Source organism: Anser anser (assembly GCF_964211835.1).
Source record: "Anser anser genome assembly, chromosome: 27".
Lineage (NCBI taxonomy): Eukaryota > Metazoa > Chordata > Aves > Anseriformes > Anatidae > Anser > Anser anser.
Window position 1 is genome coordinate 2,021,170 of NC_139748.1, and position 20,399 is coordinate 2,041,568.

The window sequence follows — 20,399 nt, forward strand, 5'->3', positions numbered from 1 at the left end:
TTAACTCAAGCTCTAAGATCTCTTATAGTGGTAAGAAGACAAAAACATATTCAGGGTTGGGTTTTTGTTTGTTTTTCAGTTATCATATTAAGAGGCAAGCTTAAGAAGTGAAGGGAGCTAACTTTGTTAGTCAGCTGGACTAGCAGCACAGGAACCTCAGCACACAGCAAGCTTCGAATTTCAGCCATGATGGGAGAGCTATGTATAATGTGTATTTCAACAAAGAAAAAATTGTCCATATGGTCAGTTCTTACAGAGATCAGGGTCTGAATACAACCCTCACTGGGTGGATGGCTGGGTAAATGGAAAAACGAGAAATATGCAGGGCATCTATAGAGGATGGAAATACAAAGTGACCTTGAAAAAAGCTTACTTTTTAAGTGTCAAGCAAAGGAATAAAGTGAGAATTATGAAACTCCAGGAAAAATGAAGCTTATTCTGTTCTTTGCAGTAGAATGAATAAGCAACAAACAACAGAAAGGAAATGGTCTATGTAAAAAGAAAACGTCAATACAATGGCAACTGAGTAAAACTGGTGATAAATACATGCAGGCAGGAAATCAGAAGCTATTTTCTAAATAGAAGAATGAGGTTCTAAAGTAGATGCCCAATAGGAGTAAGAGCTTCACTAGTTTTAATCCAGAGCTTGTTAGGTTTGCAGTAGGCAAGAACTGGCCTCAGTGCTCCAGAGACTTCCTGACAGTCTTGCATTTCCCAATTCGAGTTTTGCGTATTATGACTCTTTTCAAAGTTCTGTTTTATCGGCTAGGATATCTATGACTAGTAGAGAAGTTGAAATCCATTAAACTCCATATTCTGTGCATTGTTCTATAAATAGATTGAACATCGTGTTCTTCAGTGTTGGAAAAGATTAAACGATATAGTGCATCTGAAATGATGTTCTGTTGCTTTAATGGTGCCAAGGGTAAGGTACGATTAAAAGGAGAGCCACAGAGGAGGGGAGGGGAATCTTTCATCTCTGGAAAGTAATGAAGAGGCCCAAAATAAGATCAAGGTCTGACTGTAAGTGGTTCTATCAAATTATATAGGAATATAATGAGTTCTACACAGTCTAATTTTCATATGCAGCTCTACAATATCTCCCCCAAAGCAAAAGCGACAGAATATTTAAACTTGGCTCAAAAGCTGCTTAATGTAAAGAATTTAGAGGAAGGAAAGTCCGAATGTGCATACTTCATTTCTTAGAAAGGTTAAAATGACAGAAAGATGATCTGCAGAAACTGACTCTTCTAATTCTGCTGTAACTCCATTGCCTATTGCAATAGCCAGATGGAACCAGGGTTAGCAGAATAACAACCAGTACTTATTATATGGGCCATTTGCTTTTTAAACAGCTATTATTTCGCTCACTGTTCAAACGCATGTAATAATCCTGAGTCCTAATTTGGCAGTCCAGCCTGTTTCCAAGCTTTGTTAAAGATGGCATATCAGCTTCTCAGAGCCATAAGTAGGACAGATGAGTGTCACATGATTATATTAAGGAAAGCACTCGACAAGCAGTAGATTCATTTAATTTCTTGTCTGCTCTAGACAATATTTTATTTTTTATTTTTTAAAAGAAGAATTTTCTGTTTTCCGCTTGCAAAGGAAAACTACCCCAACAGACCAGGGGAGCTAAGCTGTTTTCCACCAGATGAAGATTGAATTCATCCCCTTTCCAAGTTACACATGTGTGTTGAATTCCCACTCAGGAGTACAAATTGAAGTCTTTCCTGAATTCTTTTTTTTTGAATTTTATAATAAAATTAGAGTCAAACACAACATCATTTCAAGTGCAAACTCAAACTAGCATCAGATGCAGACAAATGCAAGAAGAAAAAAAATGAGCATTTACTGAATGGCTCTGACATTGTACCCTAGAAATAAAAATCGGATCAAGAGTATTCCATTGATTACTTTTGAGAACGGCTTCATGTCAGCAGTAAAAGACCAGTGGTGTACATGTACTACACCCCTGGACTCACTGCAGCAGTCACCAATAGGACTGCTCATTTTCAAACTACTAATTGTTTAGGAGATAAAATGTGAAGCACTATTAAATATCCATCGTAGCTGCATTTTCTGCCAGGAATGCTCTTCATGTGGTTTTAGCAGATAAAGTTAGGTAGGAAGGATAATGCTAATAACAGCTCCAGCCCAAAGAGGGAGCAGGAGGGGGCAGAGGACCCGCACATCCAGTACCTGATATACATGTGCTCCAGCCCATCGCCTTGCACAAAGGCACAGAAGATCTGGAAAGCTGAAGATGTCTGGCAAATATGAAATTATGTCATAGATTGTAACTTAATAGTTTATGATACCACATAAATCAAGAGTGAACATTATCTCCATAAGAACTAGATGAAAATCATTAATAAATAATAATTAGCTGTTTCCTGGGCCTGCCATCTGGTAAGCATTTTTCCTAGCCTGCAACTCCGGCTTCTTTCCCTTCTCCAACGCAGCTAAACGGTGAAGGCATGCTATTCTACTTCTCCTTTGCTAGCCCCTTTGGATAATGCAGGTACCCAGGATGCTGTCAGCCACTTACATCATCCTCACCACCTATCTCAGCACTCTACACGTGCAGGGCTTCACTGCCTTTCTGCTTATTCAGTCTCCAGTTTCTTAAAAAGCAGGAAGGAGCCAGAAGTTATTGAGACCTGCCTTTCACCCTGCTCTCAGAAACACGTGGGCACTAAGATAACCAAATTAATCATTCTAACCTGTAAGTGGCTGTCATTAGTATTATTATTTTCATCATATAAATTATCTTCCAGATTAGGTCATATGCATTTTGAGATCCTGTGGTTTCCTAGCAACTCCTCTTACCACTCTACATGCAGACACAGTGTGCCGTTTTCTTTCCTTTTTTAGACTCTCTGTGCAGGGGTTATATTCAGTAACAGTGATCTCAGGCCTGGCCCTAATGACCTTTAGTCTGCCACATTTGTGGGATGAGATGCAGAAGACAGCTATCCCCTCCAAAGACATTTGCAGCAGATGGTCAGAAACCCAAGGTCCTGCACTTGGCTTTCTCCTGTCCTGCAGAGCAGAAATACCGAGGCACGTAAACAGAGCTGAAATAACAAAAGCATACCCACAAGTGTTACAAACTGGCAGAATTTGGAAGACCCCATCAGCCTAATTCTCTGACAGTTAGATATGTGCCAGTACACAGTGTAGGGTTCTCTACAAAACACTGCTCCTTCAAAGTCTGTGCGGGGCGCCCTAAGTGCAAGGCCTCTGCTCCTGCACTTTACTCTTCCCCTGTCAAAGCATACCTTTGCTGGCCTGCCCCATCCAGACTGATGGATCCCAGCAGATAACACAAAACTTTGCTGAAACAGCCAGCTTTTACCTGCTTTGCCTGTAACCTGAATTGTAAGCTTGCTGCCAGGTGCCCCTCTCGCCCACAACCCACTCAGCTCAGTCACCCAGACCAGTGTCCAACCTCCACTGCAATGCCAGGGGAGAGTTGCTGTGCTACTCTCAGGTGTGATTAAAGTACTGCATCCTCCATAAACATAAAACACCTACCTAGACATCTTGTAAAGCTCGCACAACTTGATAGATGTGCTTTCCAAATAATGCACATTTCACATATTTTCACATAAAAACCATGAACCATAGCTTTAGAGTTGTTTCTAGTCCAACTTGGGAAATTATCTGGAGGGCCAAACCAATTTTAGGCACCAATTTTAATTAACTTCTCTAGCTGACTTAATCAAGATATCTACCAAATTTAATCATGATGGGGGCACAGAGTTAGGTGAAGTGACTATCCTAGACAGTCTTTTGTGTAAGGAAAATAGGATTAATTTCTGCCCTGCCCCACTGACATTTTTTTAAAATAACAACGTCTGTTCTAAACTACAAAAGCTATGGGGTTTAATTATTAAGATAGCTAGTGGCCCTGTTTCAAAGGAGAAAAGAGAACAGACCTCAGAAACGAACCATCTCCAGTCCATGTGGAGTACAGCTATTAATATTTGATCTCCTGCTAGCCTGAAGGCAAAGGGAATAATGTTCATTACAAGAGCCTAAGACTGAATCCACTTTAACAATTGACTGAACTGACGATGATAGCAACTGAAGATGATGAAACTTTTCCTGCTGTACGTGAGGTGGGTAGGTTGAAGGACTCGTATTTCCTGCAGCAAAAGGAGCTGATGTTCTGTCAAGCACAGAAAGGAAAAGGAAGGGAAGTCTTCTGTGGTTGCCATCAGAGCCTCACTGTAAAGACCATCACTGGATCCACCACCCAGTCCTGACTACAGAAGAGATAAGATCATTTTGGATAGCAACAGACACACAAAGGCGTATTGCTTTAAAATAGAAGAAAATTTCATGAAAATGTAATTAACAGGGAGAAAGTACCATGTAACTAAGAAATGGACTAGTCTTTGATCCCTTATCCCCGCTCCCTCCCCTAACTCATCTGCAGGTTCACTCAGAAGTTACACCACGGTCAGTAAACCTCATGGAGCACAGGCTGAGACTTGGCTGTTACCTGCAACTCCTAGCTTCTAGTCTGATTTTTTTGCTCTGGGTTCCAGTCTGAGACCGGTCTCTATTTAGGTCCTAGAGCAAGAGCAGTTTGCAAAGACCTCAGAAAAACTGAAGATCAAATTTCATATTCTTGTTGCATCTTCAGTATAGAGTAATTTTCATCAGAGACTTCACGCTCATATACTTGGAGTATTAACATTAAAATGGGACAATGAAATCTAGGTGAAATATAGAAAAGAAATTCAATTTTGGATGCCCCCATTTTGGGGTGCCAAAAAGCATGTCTATTTTTCAGGCTGTTCATAGTCTGTGACTCCTAATTAATGCTGCAAAGCACTGTCCTCTGCGTGTTGTTTTCTAAGAAATTGTCTGTTTAAGTGGAAGCTCTTAAGGTTAAACAAATCTTTCAAGTACTGAGGGCCAGAGTCACTCATGCATGTACAGTAATAGAGCTCCTAGAATTATTACACTCTCTGGACCCACTGCAGATATTTGCCTCTTGGCTTTACTGTTCATACAGTGTATACCCATTAGCACCTCTAATTAGAAAGGAAAATCACGAGTTCCATGTTATTTAAAAGATTATGCAGCATTTTAAAATACAGCACAATGTAATTATTTTTAATAGCCACAGCTATTTCATGTATTTACTTTTAATGGTGTTTGAGTCATAAATTAACAGTAGAAAAGAAAAAGGCAAATCAGCACTTGACAGAGAAGCAGGCAACATTTGAAAAGACTAACTGGAAAGCTAAAAAAAAAAACGTGATCAAAAGAGAAGAGGGCCTTATTAGTTTTTCTTGCTTTGTTCTGGGCTGCTTTTTATCATTTAACTTGTTCTTCTAGATGTCAAGAAGGTCAGGGATAAATAAAAATGAGAAGAGTGTTGATGCAGAATGACTTCTGTCATTCTGCAAAGAGATGCATGTTTTGGGACAAACAGTCCTATAGTGTCAGATACCAAAGCTAATGAACTAACGTTGCCAGTGCAGGGGACAAAAGGAACAAATAAGGTGCCTTTGTCTACCGCAGAATGAGGAACGTGCTTTTCATTAGTGTTTCCCAATAAACCAAGGATTTTTGTTACTTGACTGGTAAGCAAGCAAGTTACCAAATGTCTCCCACTCTGCTCCCTCGGAACGCCTCTTAGCAGCCACTCACACTGCAGCAGCAGTTACCTGGCACCACCAGGTACCAGGTGTCAGCGTGTTTGCTGCAGGAACTCACTTCTTATCTCTGGAAAGACCACTAACACTGTGGCAGCTGCATTCTTCAGATCTACGTGCTCATCTGGGCCCTGGAAACAGCCCCGCGCTTGCTGTTCTCACCAGCAGCCTTGTCCTGCCCGCATACCCCCTGCATTTCATCCCCAGGTTTTTCAGGCACAGGGAGAACCTGACATTGCCTTCGTCCTGGTACAGACAGCACAGGACTGACCGCTTGGTGTGCCAAAGTATAAATCCAGCTTATTTGTCTCCTTTGCAGAAAGCCCGGCTTGCGAGGATTCGAGTGGCCAAAACGGGCAGCTCCAACGCCTACCTTCACAGCAAGCGCAACGGCCTCCTGAACGAAGCCCTCGAGCTGACGGTGAGTGCAGACAAAACACCTCCTTCTGCAGACTTTGGGAAGCTCCCTGCTCCCACCCCTCCCTGGGCTCCCTCCCTGTTGCCACCCGCATCGCTGGCCATGCGGCGCGGCAGCCTCCCCGGAGGGCGTGCTGCTGTACCTGCACTACTGCGTATGCTGTGCTGGAGTCCAGCTGCAGGACTGGAGCAGAGGAAGAAACTTCCTTGGGCTCCTTCTTGAGCTGGGAAAGGATCCAGCCTTCCAGCAGTGGCCAGGTTCACAGCTCGCTCAAACCTTGGTGCGATGAAGCTGTGGGAGCTGCACTGCTTTGGACCACCCAGCATCTGCCTGGGCTATAAATATCCACAGTCGTTCAACATATAGTTATTTATTTTTAGAAGTCTCTCCCTAATATGGACTATCTGCCTAACAGGACAGGAAAATATTCCCTAGCTCCTGTTTCAGACAGTTTGGTGGTGGGTTTATTTTTAATAGAAAGGCATCTGGAGGCTAATATTAGCTATTCATGAGAAGAAAAAATGTAAGTGCGTCAGATTGCTCAGCGGAATCAGTGAAAACGAGAGCAGGTTATTACAGTAAGCCTGATCAACACCAGAGCAGGTATTAGCACATTTCATGGATTCCATTTCAAATAAAGCAGCCTTTCGTGCATGTGGGGAGCAAAGAACAAGACGAAGAATGCCTAATTGAGCCACCAGAGCCGCCTTGCACTTGTTCGTGCATCCTTACTTGGGGCCTAATCCTTCAAATGTCTACTATTTTCCCTGGCATACATCCTTGCCAGGATGTTTGCATTTGTAAAATCAAAGCTGAAAACCCTTTTCAAGCTCATGGTGTTACAAGCTGCTCGCTAGGACCTGAGCCCATTCCTACCCAAGATCAGCAGGTCCAGCACACAGAAGCAAATTGTGCATCACCTGGTTTTACATATAGGATGTTTCTTGGTGCAGACCTAGATAACGAAGTGTGGTCTTTTATAACTGGAGTAGCTTTCAAACATACTTTACATGAAATATGGATTTGGAAGGCAGGATGCCCGGATCAGTTTCTGTGCTCCCCTCCAAAACAAGTTCGATCATCCTAACTACACAAAAAATGTCTCCCGCTCAACAAATGGCAGCGACGCTTGGAAAATATGTGGTTCTAGAACCACATGCTGCTCTTGAGCAGCTCAAGGAAAGTTTCTATATCAAGAAAATATTGGGACCAGAAAGACTGGTCACATGTAGTCCAGAGATTAATTCCCCACCAAGGAAGGCCTCAGGAGTGGGACACCACCTCAGCTGAGTCTGTGTTATTACTCAGGAACATTCAAAAAACTGGCTACAATTTAAACTTTTGCTTTAAATTTCTAGTTAAAAAAAAAAAAAACACACCAGAGGAGCTTAGCATGGACACAGTTTTCATTTGATCTTCCAGCCTGTCATCCCAACATGAATCCCCTCACATCTCTCATCAACCAAAATTCCCTGCCAAGATCGCTCACAGGAGAGCAGCTGACACACCAACGCTTAAATCCAAACTGTACGAGGTTGAGAGAAATATTGGGCTGAATGGGTTCATTTTCTGGCACCTGCCCAAAAATAATTGGAAGAAGGGTCTTTTTGTTGGCTACCAAGCCGTTGTACACACAGGAAAGATAACAAAAACATTTCTGAAGAGGCTCTAAAGGATTGTTTTTACCCGTTAAAAAGTTAGATACAGATTAGCGCCTAGAGCAGGTCTTCCCACGCTTTCCTGGGTGCAAATTGCTTTCTAGTGGGCCTACAGCTCTAAACGCTAACACAACTTCCCCACAGCCCATGACCTCTGCTTGGGAAAGCACCAAACATTAGATACACTTCTATCATTACATTGTAAGAAAATATCCCCACCTATGGAACTTCCAGATGAAACAGCCAAAAGCAAAGGCTGAGGGGAAGGAAGGAAGAACTACCATCTGCCTGTGCCACACAGGAATATCATTGACTAGAACAAGAAACCTGCCAAAGCCATGCCTGGCATCTGCACCACTGCCAGGAAATGATCTTTGACTACTTGAGGACTACCCTCAATCCTGAATCAAGAACCAAGACATCTCTCCACCCGGAGACAGTGGCAATAAATCACTACAGAACTGCAGAGCACCCTTTGTCAGAAAGGTATACATGACCACTTAAACTCCACAAGGCAAGATTTTATGTCCTTTCATTTTATGGCAGCAGAACAAACTATTCTTAAGAGAGTACAAAATGTGAATGACAGCACAGTCTAGCCAGCCAAATTTTTAGGCTAGAAAAAAAAATGAAGGAATGTGACTTGTGCAGTTGCTATAGTAGGGGCCAAAGTATTATCTACATACTGTGTACATCCCTCAGTCAAATTAGTATCCAACTGCTTCATTGGTCAGGTGCACATCCCATTTTGATACCTTGCCCAGGACTCATGCTAACTTTAATGGACTTCACGTGGCCAGATTGCCATTGGGCTTGTTTGGTACCCAGCAGTAATTCCAAGTGCAATTATGATATGGCCATGACTAGATATTATCACTTTCATCATTAGCAATCACACAGTACTATGATCAATGTATAATTGTTTTACAAGCGTCCAGCAGATTGCCCAGCAGTCTGACACCCTGAGGGTTTAACTGAGGGAAAAAAAAAAAACTGCTCCAGAATATACTCCAGCTCTGACGCTGCAGTCAAACTAATAAACTGGGAGAGAAGGACTGTTCAAGATTCCGGAACATGTGCCAGAATTTCCTTTCATTAGCACCAGAATGAACACACTAACGGCATCGTTCGAGGGAACAGCAAGTCTTCAGCCTGTAGCCTTGCATCAGAGTAAAGAACACATGAAGAAAAGGATTGATCCAAGGACAGCAGCAGGAAGAAGTTCTGTTCCTAGCAAGAACACAGACTCTTGCTTTAGAAACATGGATTTGTAGCATTTTGCATTTGCCATCTAGACACCAAGTACTCGGAGCTTTTTCTTCTCATTTAGAGAGCTTTTTAGTGGGCTTTATGTCAGAAGCGCTCAAGGGATGGTGAGCTCCTTCCCATGGCAGCAGCCTACATATCCTCTTAGTGATAATCTCCTTGTACAGCTAGCCGAAATTCCCTTTTAGCTAAAATTCTAGGCAGCGTATATCCTAGGAACAGTAGGTTGTGAGGTCTTGTCCCTTTTCACAAGCAGAATCTGCTTAGTCATAGATAAGCATTATAGCCATTCTCACAGCGAGGGACAGTAACCACTGAAACAGCTTGTCTCAGTTCACCAACGTCCAATTCCGTGTGCTGAAGCACTAAGTAGAAGATACCTCTGTAGCGGAAACATTTTGGACTTCAGAACCAATGCCACAGTGTGTTTCAGTCTCCCTCGAAGCAACCAACAGCTCAGCAAACGCCTTCCAAGAACAAACTGAATGGTAGCTGGCATCAAACCCTGCAAAACTGGCACCCCAGCTCAAACAGCAAGCCAGCCCCCCTCCTCCCCCCACCAGTTTTTTCATTACAGCCAGACTTTCTAATGAAGACACAGATTTTGTTTGCCTGCAGTAACATAGGTACCACTAATGCAACCTCTGTAGGTATACAGTCCTCAGCAGCACTATCAAAATGCCAAGTGTCTGTGCAGTGTTGGTACTCTCACGGTTCAAGGTGCAGTAGTGCCTGCAGATCTCTCTCTTAATTTGCATGCTAGGATGTTCTGAATGGCTGCATGCTTTCTTGTTCTGAAAACACCAATCTGGCTGAAGAAGAAGGTGAAGAGATGATAAGGTAGGAATCATACTCACTGATGCTACACTTTACTCCTGGTCACCGCCATCCCTTGATCCATTTCCATCAGTGGCAAGATTTGCCTTGTAATGGAAGGCAGAGAAAGAGACTGAATCGTGCTGCCAAAATCTGACATTTGGCTTCGGTCTTCTACCAGAAGTAGGGAAGCTTTGTTTCTGTCTCAAGCAAATCCTCTCATAAAGATACTTTTTGCAATATCTGCTCTTCCTCCCTCCTTTTCCAGAGTGTTTTAGTGCAGTTTTATATTTGCTTTAAGGCTTGCAGGGACCTCCCTGGGAAATATTCCAACACAGACTTCACCAGAGTCAGTAATCTCAGTAGGGTAGGAACAGGATCTGCTTGATGCGTTAGTTCACCAGGAGGATTGTTAATAAGAAGAATGGAACTGATTATTTTTTTTAGACTACTCTTAAAACTACTTCTGGGAATGCTCAGCCTTCCAAAACAAAAGCAACAAAAAAATCCATAACCTGCTTAAGAAGCATTCCCACAGGAATCTATTAATTCTGCATACAGTAAGTCAACTTTCTAAGTGTACCAATTCAGCGATGTTTTGGCATCTGTCAGAGTTATTCCTTCACTTACGGATCGCAGAGCCATCCAGGAAATGGCATCCAGAACGTACATTTGCAGTGAATCATTGTGCCACACGGGTGTATCTAAAAGCAATGCCTTAAGCACAGTTAAATTTGACCCCCTTTAGAGCAACAAACAAAGTCTTGGCACTTCTGCCAAGAGGTTCTGCTGCATCTCCCATCCCACCCACTTTCTGTCCTGAGCAGTCAGATCCTGCTGGTTTGTGTCTAAGCAGGGACTCAAGCCATGCACACCCAGTTTTGACCTTAAGATTCAGGCATTACAGAAGACACCAGGCACCCCTTATCAGGGAGCACAGGGAAACATTTCACAACACCTAATTGCCATTTTAATGCATTTAATTGTCTTTGGAAATGCTAGTCATCAAAGACATGCGCAGATTAATGTGTCACGGAACTGCAATGAATTTTAAGATCAAGGACTTTAAACAGTAGCAGTGAAAGAACGTCCTAAACAACCTAGATTTTAAATCTCCCACTGCGGAACAGAGAAAGTGAGAAAAATAACCCTGGCTCTTAAATATCACAGAAACTCTCTAAGCAACCTCTATTACTTCTTTTCCTTCCATTTCTGAGGTGTACCTGATCACCAGATCACAGCATAAGTGACAGATGCTGGAGTTTGGGGAATGCAAGCACCTGAGTCACTGATGCAGCGCGGAGATCAGAAGCACAGAGCACTGCGTTTCTTCCCCCTACTCAGGGTGACTAAGTTGGCCTATCGCTACCCTGATGAATGCTCGCTGCCAAGCTTTCTGCAAGAGCTAAACACGATGTGCATACCGAACTCAGGTTCCCAGCCTCTTATCCTTCCTATTTCAGCTTTTTCTGTCAGATCAAGGCCCTCTGCTTAACACAGAGACTGGGCTGAGACCTGTGGCTTATCCTAACCACTAGTAACACCACTGCCTAAGCAGTCTCTTCCCCCAGATCACTACGTGCACACATACCTGATGTAGAAACCACAAATAAACCAACAAGAGCGCCCCAATAAGTCTTCCTAACTCCTTGTCGCTATGCCAAAAGCAGCTCTACCCCACCCCAGCTCTTCCCACACCTGCCTAGGAGGGACCACTCCTTTTAAAATGTTTTTGACATAAATACTCTCAGTTGTACCCAATCCCTTCCCCGAAGGCACAGTCTGCCTGCTTGACTCTGAATGCACCCTGCTCTCTGAATTACCCTACAAATTTGTTAGTCACATTTGAGCCATTTGAGCACACTGGGGAAATGGGGGAAAGCTGGTCCCTCACTGCGCAGGTCCTGCTGTACAGCCACTCAGATACTTGGGTCAGGAGCTCTTTGGGCAGGCTTGCCTTGTTCAGATTTTGTGCTAGGTGATGCACAGGGGGTTCCCTCCCAGTTTGCTGCACTCCTGGGCACTGTGTTAACGAGACATCAAACACAGGACCCTATTCTACAGAGAAAAAGCCCCAGCTCAGTGAGAACCCAATGGAGACGGACCCTCCTCCTAGGGAACTGCTGCTGCATTTCACATAGACATAAACCCTTCACCACTGCTTCTTCATTTGAGGTACACTTGGATAGGATAATTTATATGTATTAACTCTTATACGCGTAGTGCCTGCCTGTTCCTCACTCGTCCCTGCCTTTCAGACAGGGTTTCCATGCCTTCAGCGCACACCAGACCCAGGCCTCAGGACCAGCTACAAGCTTCCCACCAACAACCACACGTTGCATGCTGAGGCAGGGGAAGAACAGCCCCATGTTAACACACTGCACGTACAAAGTATGGAGATTAGTTGGCCATGTTCACGTAGAGGAGAGACAGATCTAGGAGTCCTGGCTCTAGAAACAGCATTACAAAGTCCGACACAAGAAGCCCATGTTCACACTTTCCGATCTGGCACTGAGCCGTGCCTCAGGAGGTCCCAGCACAACACACGCCAGTGCCAGCAGACCCAGCTCGGAGCAGCAAGGTCAGGCAAAGCCAGCAGCTCAGCAGAACTGAGACAGCACATGCTTTGTCTCCTGAGAGACAGCAGAGTTCAAGGCACATCTGTTGGCATTCAAAGGTCGTGACGAGTTTAAAAGTCTTAACAGCTTTAGGAAAAATAAAACAGCATAAGTTGCTTTTATTTACCTTCTGGTTCCAGAGCCTTTCCACCATACAACAGCAGTGTTTCCTCCACAGCTACAAAATGGCTAGAAACACATTGGTTTTGAATCAAAGCTCATTTCCCCACCTGAGTTTTCTAGCCAAATAATTAAGGAAAGAAACAAAAGAAAAAAAAGAGTTACTCTCATGAGATTAATGAGAAAAACCTGAGAGATGACAACACTGAAATTATCATCTTTATCCCTGTGAAAGCTGATGCTGGTGGTTGTTTGTTTTCATGGTTTTACACCTGGTTTGGGTTTTTTGTTCCTCCCTCCCCTTTTTCTGACTCTAGGGATCCACCGAAGATGAACAACATATGACTAAAGGCACCTCCTTAATTGAAAGCCAACATCACCACCTGCTGCACTGCCTGGAAAAAACAACCGTAAGTAGCAACACAACCCTTTCTACACCTTCTTAAGTCTTTGTGCCTGTCCCAGGCTTCCTAAGGAAAAGTTGTGCACATAGTATGCTCTGAACTGCCACTCGGGTGGGCATACATCCCAAGTGGACCTCCAAGCTGTGCCAGAGCAGACTGACACTCAAGTTCCCCAGAATACCCTGCAATGGAATAAATGCATTTCAATTTCATCGAGTCTTCTTTAAAAAAGAAAAAAATCACTGTACAAAGGGATAGTGGTGTGATTGTCTGCTACTCCGGTCACTTACACCAGTACAAAGTCAATAGCAGGTTGCTCAGTTCACTGGAATACAAATAACTTTTCAGCAAGGGGTTAGGGAGATCCTATAGACCAGCTGCATACTAAGTTTAAATTTTTCAGTGCTTCTGAAAGAGAAACAAACTGTGTTTGTCTTGTGCTGTCAGTCACACATCATATGTACTTGTTGCTTGTGCCACTTAGTACCACTGGACACTTCTGCTGTCTTTAGAGGAAGAAGCTGCTGTCAGCAAGTACAAACCCCAACTTGGTCTGTGCCAACAGGAGACCAGGCTGGAAAAATCAACCTTTAGCCCCTTCTATGGAGCAGAGCAGATGAACTCTCTTAATGGGTTTAAAGGTTGCACGTATCTTTTCTCACTACAGTTCTGGTCACAAGACACGGTAATTTATCTCAGAGCCAGCCAAGCAGTTTCTCTGACAATGACTTTTCTGTTTGTGTCGTGCAAGGTGTCGGTGTGAGAATTTCATTTTTTCATTATTAAGTTATTCTGTATGCAGAAGTCTCTTGGAACATTTCAGATATTTATCTGATACATATGTTTTACTTCCAGGTTTATATAAAAGGTTATGCAGTAAAGGAACATATTATCTATACCATGATTCATTCTAGAAAGAATGAAGAGAGGTTAACATTTGAAATATTCATGACTTATTCTATCTGCATCCATCGTCAAATGTACTTTTGATTTCTGACTTGCAAGAGCTTTCTTTTAGACAAATCACCTTCACTTCCATAGTTTGGCTTATGCTGGAGTAACATCACTTAGGCTTCAGCGATACACTGGAAGAAGACGACTGGTTAATTACAGTGACCTGTGAGCACAGCTGGTTTATCACAATGAGCTATGAAGGTCACCTTTCTAAGGACAGTGAACTGATTCTTCCTGTATCAATGACTATTGAATTCATTTTATAAGACTCATCTTGCCTTTGTTTGTAGCAATTTTGGATGTTACATAACAAGCAGATATTTCACAATCTGACTCTTTGGTTTAGAACTTCATGCTTAAAAGCTTTACTACTGTGACCCATATTTCACATGAATACTTTCATTTGAAAACTTTAACAAACTGGCTGAGGCAAACAAAAGCTGGCATCCCTACCTCCAGGGTCTGCTCTTGTAAGGCCCTGACCTTGTAAAAGCTGATAGGCGTTCTGACCTCCGCGCCAGGCCGTGGGCATCTCTGGGAGCCGCGTGAGTCACTCCATTACTAACAGGCCAGCTAGGGTGCTGGAAGTAACAAAGCCAATCCTAATTTGTGGATGTATTAGCCTGCCGTATTAACAAAGCCACACTGCCTCCAGCACGCAAGCCTGCTCAGTGAATCTCAGTGGTTGAAAATGTTTCAAACATTGCTTTTTTCAGCAAAGCCTGGCAATAACAATGATACTTTGAATTGAATGAAAACCTAGAGGGAGAATCTGCACCATATTTAATGCATTTTCCCCCACATATTTCAGCCAGTTATTACCATGGATTTTGCATTAAATCTCACCGCTAGTTTGGATTCTGGTCTGAAGTTACCAATCCAAATTGTTCAAGCAGCTTGTGCTGAAATTTTAAAATTCACACAGTCTCATAAAATGCTATGCAACATTTCTCCCCCCAAAACGTTAGATTGTAAAAAAAAAGAATTTTTAAACACTGAAGAGTCATTTTGTGATGAAGTTGCAGGAATGGAATGAGGAATGAATGTACCATGGTTGCAAACTTGTTTCAATGGGCAATTCACCTTTCCTCAAACTAGGCAGAAACATTCTAAAAGTACCTTTATTTATTGTCATGGTATCTGCAGTCACCACGAGCATACAGTCTTATAATTGAATGGCTGTGAATGGCTCAGAAATCTGGTGTATAAAATGACAAAGCGACTCTAAAGTACGTGTGGCTGCCATGATAAAGGCTACTTTGTCATATTAATACAACAGATGGAGTTTGTTCAAAGAAAAGGAGCTCTTCCACTCCTTCTGACTCCCGCATTGAATATGGACATTCACATGCCACATTTTCTCCAAATGCTGAGTGCGCTGAATCCAGTCCTTCGACCCAAACCTTTCCTCTGTGTTTCCACAGACCATAACCAAAACTCATATCCATTGGCGACCCAATGGCAATGCAATTCCAATTCATTACTTGTGAATCAGCAGCTGAAACTTTGTTTTCCTTTGCCTGTGGCTCTCAAAAGATCAAAGCAATAAAGTTGTAACCAGTCTTGTTCTATTTTCAAGAAAAAGCTTAAGGGTGAGAAGGAATGAACAAACAGGTCTGATTCAAGCAAGGTTTGGAAAAGAGAAGGTCTGGTTGCCCATTCAAACTTGAGTGAGCCGGCTGGAATGCTGAGACAAGAGATGCAATGCTGGGACTAAATTTCTGAATGCCGGAATGGACAATCAATTGTGTTTTTATCTTTTGTTGGCATGTTGTCCGTAGGGATTGTCCTATCTTGTGGATGATCCCCTGTTATCTGTACGAACTTCCACCATCAAGGTATTTCCTTTTTAATTCAATTTGCTTTCTCTATGATCTCTGTGATGTGTCTGGAGAGTGTTTGCTTCCTTTCTCGTTCCTGGTCTTGTCCTTGGGAGTTTGTGCACGTGCCTCTTTATGCTATCCAGTGCTCGTTTCCTTTGAGAGTTGTGAGTTGTTCCAGTGAAAACTGATGGCTGCCTTCACCATAGTTGCTTTTGTTTCGCATCCTTTCTGATGCTGACAGGGGCTGGATAAGTATGTACACTAGAATTATTTGGGTGTTCATGTATGTGCGTAAGAGTTCTTTCTTTCAGGATTTCTTGTTCTTTAGCACAAAAACTCTTTACAGCTTTCTGAGTTTCCTTCCCCTACCTGCTTCCCACTCTCAGCTGCCATGTTTATTTCCGTTCAGTTAATAGAAGCACCCAGTGAAATGCAGGTATGTTCTGCACCCAATAGCCAATACAAGCAACATCCTGCAAGTACATTAAAGGTCCAGATGGTCCTCCAAACACAACACGACGCTGTCCCCAGGAACAAACAAAAAGGTTCCTGAAACTCCTCCTCTCTGGGGTTTAGTAACCACGTGGCATTGCAGAGACTTTGAAGCCACTTCCAGAATTCAGACACAAAAATCAGAGGAAAATCAGACACTGCATTAACCAACTCCAGCTACGTAAACAGAGCAGTATTAACAGACTATATCGTGCTTCTGTCACTGCAACAGTTTCTCTTATTCCCCTATGGATGTGGGACAGCAAAATCTCCTGGTTGCAGAGAGCAGAAGGGCAGAGTTACTTTTTAAGATCTGCCTAGTACAAATATTTTCAGGCACAAAGCATCTTACACAGATAAGGTACTGTCACAGCCCACCAGCCTAGCACAAGGTGCTGTTGAAAACAACCTGCTGTTGGGTCACAGCTGGTACTGCTACCAGGGAGTAATGGCACTGTTCTTTTCCCTGCCAGAACCACGAGTTCATTGATGAGCAACTGTTTGAGCAGAACTGCATGGAGAGCTCAATGCAAAACTACCCGTCCTCTCGGAGCCCCTCCTTGTCGAGTCACCATGGATTGACCACCTCTTGCTGTTCTCGCCGTAACAAGAAGACCACTCACCTTCCCAACTCCAGTGTGCCAGCCACTCGCCTCCGTAGCATGCAGGAGCTCAGCACCATCCACATCCAGTGCAGCGAGCAGCCCTCACTTACAACAAGGTACAGTAAGTAGGCTCTCACTGCTAACTACTGCATGCAAAGCCCTAGAGTATGTCATCCAACTGAATGTTTGATGCAGCTTCTTAGAGGCCTATTCGGCAGCCAAGGAGAAGGGTCCAGAGCTGGGAGCATCTTTGTTTTCCTCCCTCTAATGTCAGCCTGAGCGAAGTTGCTCCTAGCTGTTCTCTGTAACTGTTCTGGGGGAGAACCAGGTGAAAGCTCGACTCTAATGCAGCTCTTCTCTGACCAGACAGGACATAGAAAAAGGAAATTCAGCTGAAACCTACCTATGAAGTGCTAATCACACAGACAGGAGCCAGTAGTTGCCAGCTATGAGCCAGTCACCAAAGCTAGCACAGGGCCACTCCACAGCCCACCTCCCAAATAGCCCGGTGCTTCCAAGCCCTTAATGGGAGCAGGCAAAGACAGCCAGCTGATCACAGTCTGCCAGCCAAAGCTGGCAGAGAGCTGTACACACCGCCCTGGTCCACCGGTGACACTCAGTTCACTGATTTTCATTATGCGAGTCTGAATCACAGCTGTAAGCAACAAGCACCACTGAGAAACAAACCAGGAGAAATTTCACAATGGTGTCTTCACAGCTTTCACCTAGAAAGATGTCAGTAATACAGGTTACTCTTCTGATACAAAATTTTGAGATAGTAAGTTTTGTGTAAAATGATACTGAAAAATCATTTCCTTGGTGTGTATTTCTTGCAGTTATTAAATGACTTGCTAAATCCTCCTCAGCCTATTAAGCTTCTTGAGCACTGGGCTGTTTCTGAACCTACCATTTTTCTCCTCCCCACTCCTATCAAAGGGATCTGGAAACTGAAACAAAGCAGCCTTTAGGGCAGCAAAGCAGCTACTTTGTGCCAGGAAGAAGTCAGAACAGCATTTCAGAGAATGAATTATGAATGAATAAGCACAAAACAAGTCTCAGGCTGTTGCAGTTTCAAGATGACAGTAGTTTAAACCAGCACCTGAAACAGTAATTCAGGGGAACATGAACCTATTTCCAGTGTGTGCTATATCAGATGCTAGCAATGATATCTTAAATGTCAACACTGTTAGTTATTTCACTTGCTTACCAAACTGTGAAAGAATAGGGAGAGAAAAAAAGCTTTTGAGTTGTACTTCATGTGGAATGCAGCTCGCTGGGCGTACTGTGTGCCAGTGGCTGAACCACCCAGGCTCTAAGAATGCCCCAGTCTCAGCTTGCGACTGAGGAAACCAGGGAGCAGAATGGGTTCTGTGGTGTTCTTGGGATGCTTGAGAGATCAAAAAACATCCTCTTGGTGAGTCACTCTGAGATAACAACAGCAATAGCTTTCCAACTGGGAGCTTTATATTTTAAAAGGACAGGCCTTGTGTTTAAAATGAACATGTCGGGCTGGTAATAGCAGACTCCTGTAGCTGTGCAGATGCACAGAAATCAACCTATCATTTTCACTCTGTAATTAATTATAGGATGCAATTGATGCAGATCTAATAAGAATGCTCCCAGCTGCCAGATCCTTGAAACTACTGCAGAGATGAAAAAAATAGAAAAGATCAAGGGACGGTGAATTTGAAAGAGGCATTCAAAATGCAAGGAAAACAACATCTCTTTCTCAGAAAGAACTACCTGTGCTCTGAAAAGATGGAGTACACAGTACGGTGTATTTAGATACCCTCTTAATTATACTAGAATTATGCAGGAATGAAGTGGAAACATGGAACAATTTGCCCTGTGAAAACCTATAGCCTAATCACAAGGAATATTTAAAAACCGCAGTGTAAACTGGGTAGAAATGAACGATGCCTTGCAGGAACTGGGGGGAGCATGTAAGTGGATTCTTCTGAGTATTTTGGTGCCTTTAGTTCAGAGGAGTAAGACACTGCTTAAGTAAACAAACACCGTTCCTATCCTTTCTACTGTCTGGCTTTAAAAAAAGCCAAACCACTAACTCTGTTTTCCAGTCGTTCCAGTCTCAACATGAAATCAGATGATGGGCTACGACCGAACTGCAAAGCTGCCCAGATAACAACAGCCATCATCAGCATCCCCACGCCGCCGGCGCTCACGCCAGAAGGTGAGAGCAGACCTCCACCCAGCAGCCCGGGCCACTCCACGAACATTTCGACCACCACCACGAGCAACATAGTCAAGGTCTCTGCCTTGTAAGATGTCTCATGCACAGAAGGAGGCTGGAAGACCAGTGCCCCTCTCCCTCCACACCTCCATGTTCCCTTCTTGCTGCAAATTGTGCCTGGATGGACGAACCTGACATTTTGTCATCGAATTAGCAATGGAGACCTAACGAGGCAGCTTTCTTCAGACTTGCATTCATGCTGTGGACTGAGGAAGGATTAGGAAAGGGAGGAAGAGTTTTGTTAAAAGTAAAATCTGCATGGAGAGTACGATGTGCCATGGTACAGGGCAGAAATTACCTGTGAAGGCTGAAGGGAAAGAATCATCATGGCAACAAGAGAGTCAATAAAGAAAACAGAAATATAACACTGTGTATCGCAGCACCTTTTTAAAGGTTTTTAATGGATAATATTTATTCATGAGGAAATGACTGAAAAAGGTGAAAAACAATGGATTTTGTGAATTTTTTTTCTTCATGGAGCAGAACCTTTAAACCAACCAAAATTTCACATTTTTTTTTCTTTTATAGGAAAAGATTTAGACAAAGAAGCCACCTGTCACAGAAACCTATTTCCATTCCTCTGTGTGTGTGCGTGCGAGTGTGCAGCAGAACCACAGAGCAACACTGCATTTCAAAGAGCAGAGCATGTTTTCATGATTCAGTGCACAGTAGGAAAATACAAGCATGTGTCAGCACATACATGTGCACACGTGCACACACACACACAACTATTTCACCCTGGATGGCATTCTTTATTTAGACACTTTTGTATCCGCCTTTTAAGTCAATACAGTGCACTTGCAAACAGTGTGTTTGTCTGCTAATTATTGTCTGTGAAAACATATTTGTGGAAAAAAAGAGACAGGCTTCAGTAGAGTTTTAGTCCCACATGGGTATCCGCTTTCTATTTTTGTTATCACTTACTTGTAAGAGTGTGACTAGACTACCAGTTCTGTATTTTTAAAAAGGAAAAAAAAAAAGGTAGGATTCTTTTTTAATACTGTACACACAAATGGCAAAGAATGAGAAAGCACTGAACTCAACTGCATCAAGTGTTCGTAAGTCTGACAGGTTTCTTGTAATGTATGCCCATGATTTTTTAGTTTTGTTTTCTATATATGAATTTCTTTGCTAGCACTGAACATACAACCCACTGTAAATAGTAGCCAAATAATGTCTGGATCTATACTTGATAATAATTAACCCCACAGCCAAATATCTTGCATGGACAGAGAGGTATTTGGCTTTTTCACAGTCTTGGGGCTCCAGTTGTCTCATCAATGGCTTCTGGGTTGC

General features: G+C 43.0%; 2 protein-coding genes across 11 annotated transcripts in view; one reads left to right on the forward strand and one right to left on the reverse strand.

The window, feature by feature from the left end:
- Positions 1-12,870, reverse strand: part of LOC310887026 (uncharacterized protein) — a 190,002-nt gene extending 177,132 nt beyond the window's left edge. For all 4 annotated transcript variants that reach the window (XR_014575616.1, XR_014575617.1, XR_014575618.1 and 1 more), the window contains exon 1: positions 12,582-12,870. The gene's annotated coding sequence lies outside the window, so the exon portion shown is untranslated. The remainder of the gene's footprint in view (positions 1-12,581) is intronic.
- KCND3 (potassium voltage-gated channel subfamily D member 3) overlaps positions 1-19,910 on the forward strand; it is a 117,362-nt gene extending 97,452 nt beyond the window's left edge. For 5 of the 7 annotated variants that reach the window (XM_083812417.1, XM_083812419.1, XM_083812421.1 and 2 more), the window contains 5 exons: positions 5,998-6,099; positions 12,892-12,984; positions 15,714-15,770; positions 16,721-16,968; positions 18,931-19,910. In XM_083812417.1, the coding sequence (XP_083668543.1) occupies positions 5,998-6,099; positions 12,892-12,984; positions 15,714-15,770; positions 16,721-16,968; positions 18,931-19,135 (705 nt within the window). In that variant the 3' untranslated portion in view covers positions 19,136-19,910. Of the gene's footprint in view, positions 1-5,997; positions 6,100-12,891; positions 12,985-15,713; positions 15,771-16,720; positions 16,974-18,930 lie in introns of all 7 variants that reach the window. The other 2 variants (XM_083812423.1, XM_083812422.1) reach the window with 2 other exon arrangements.
- The last annotated feature ends 489 nt before the right edge of the window (positions 19,911-20,399 follow it).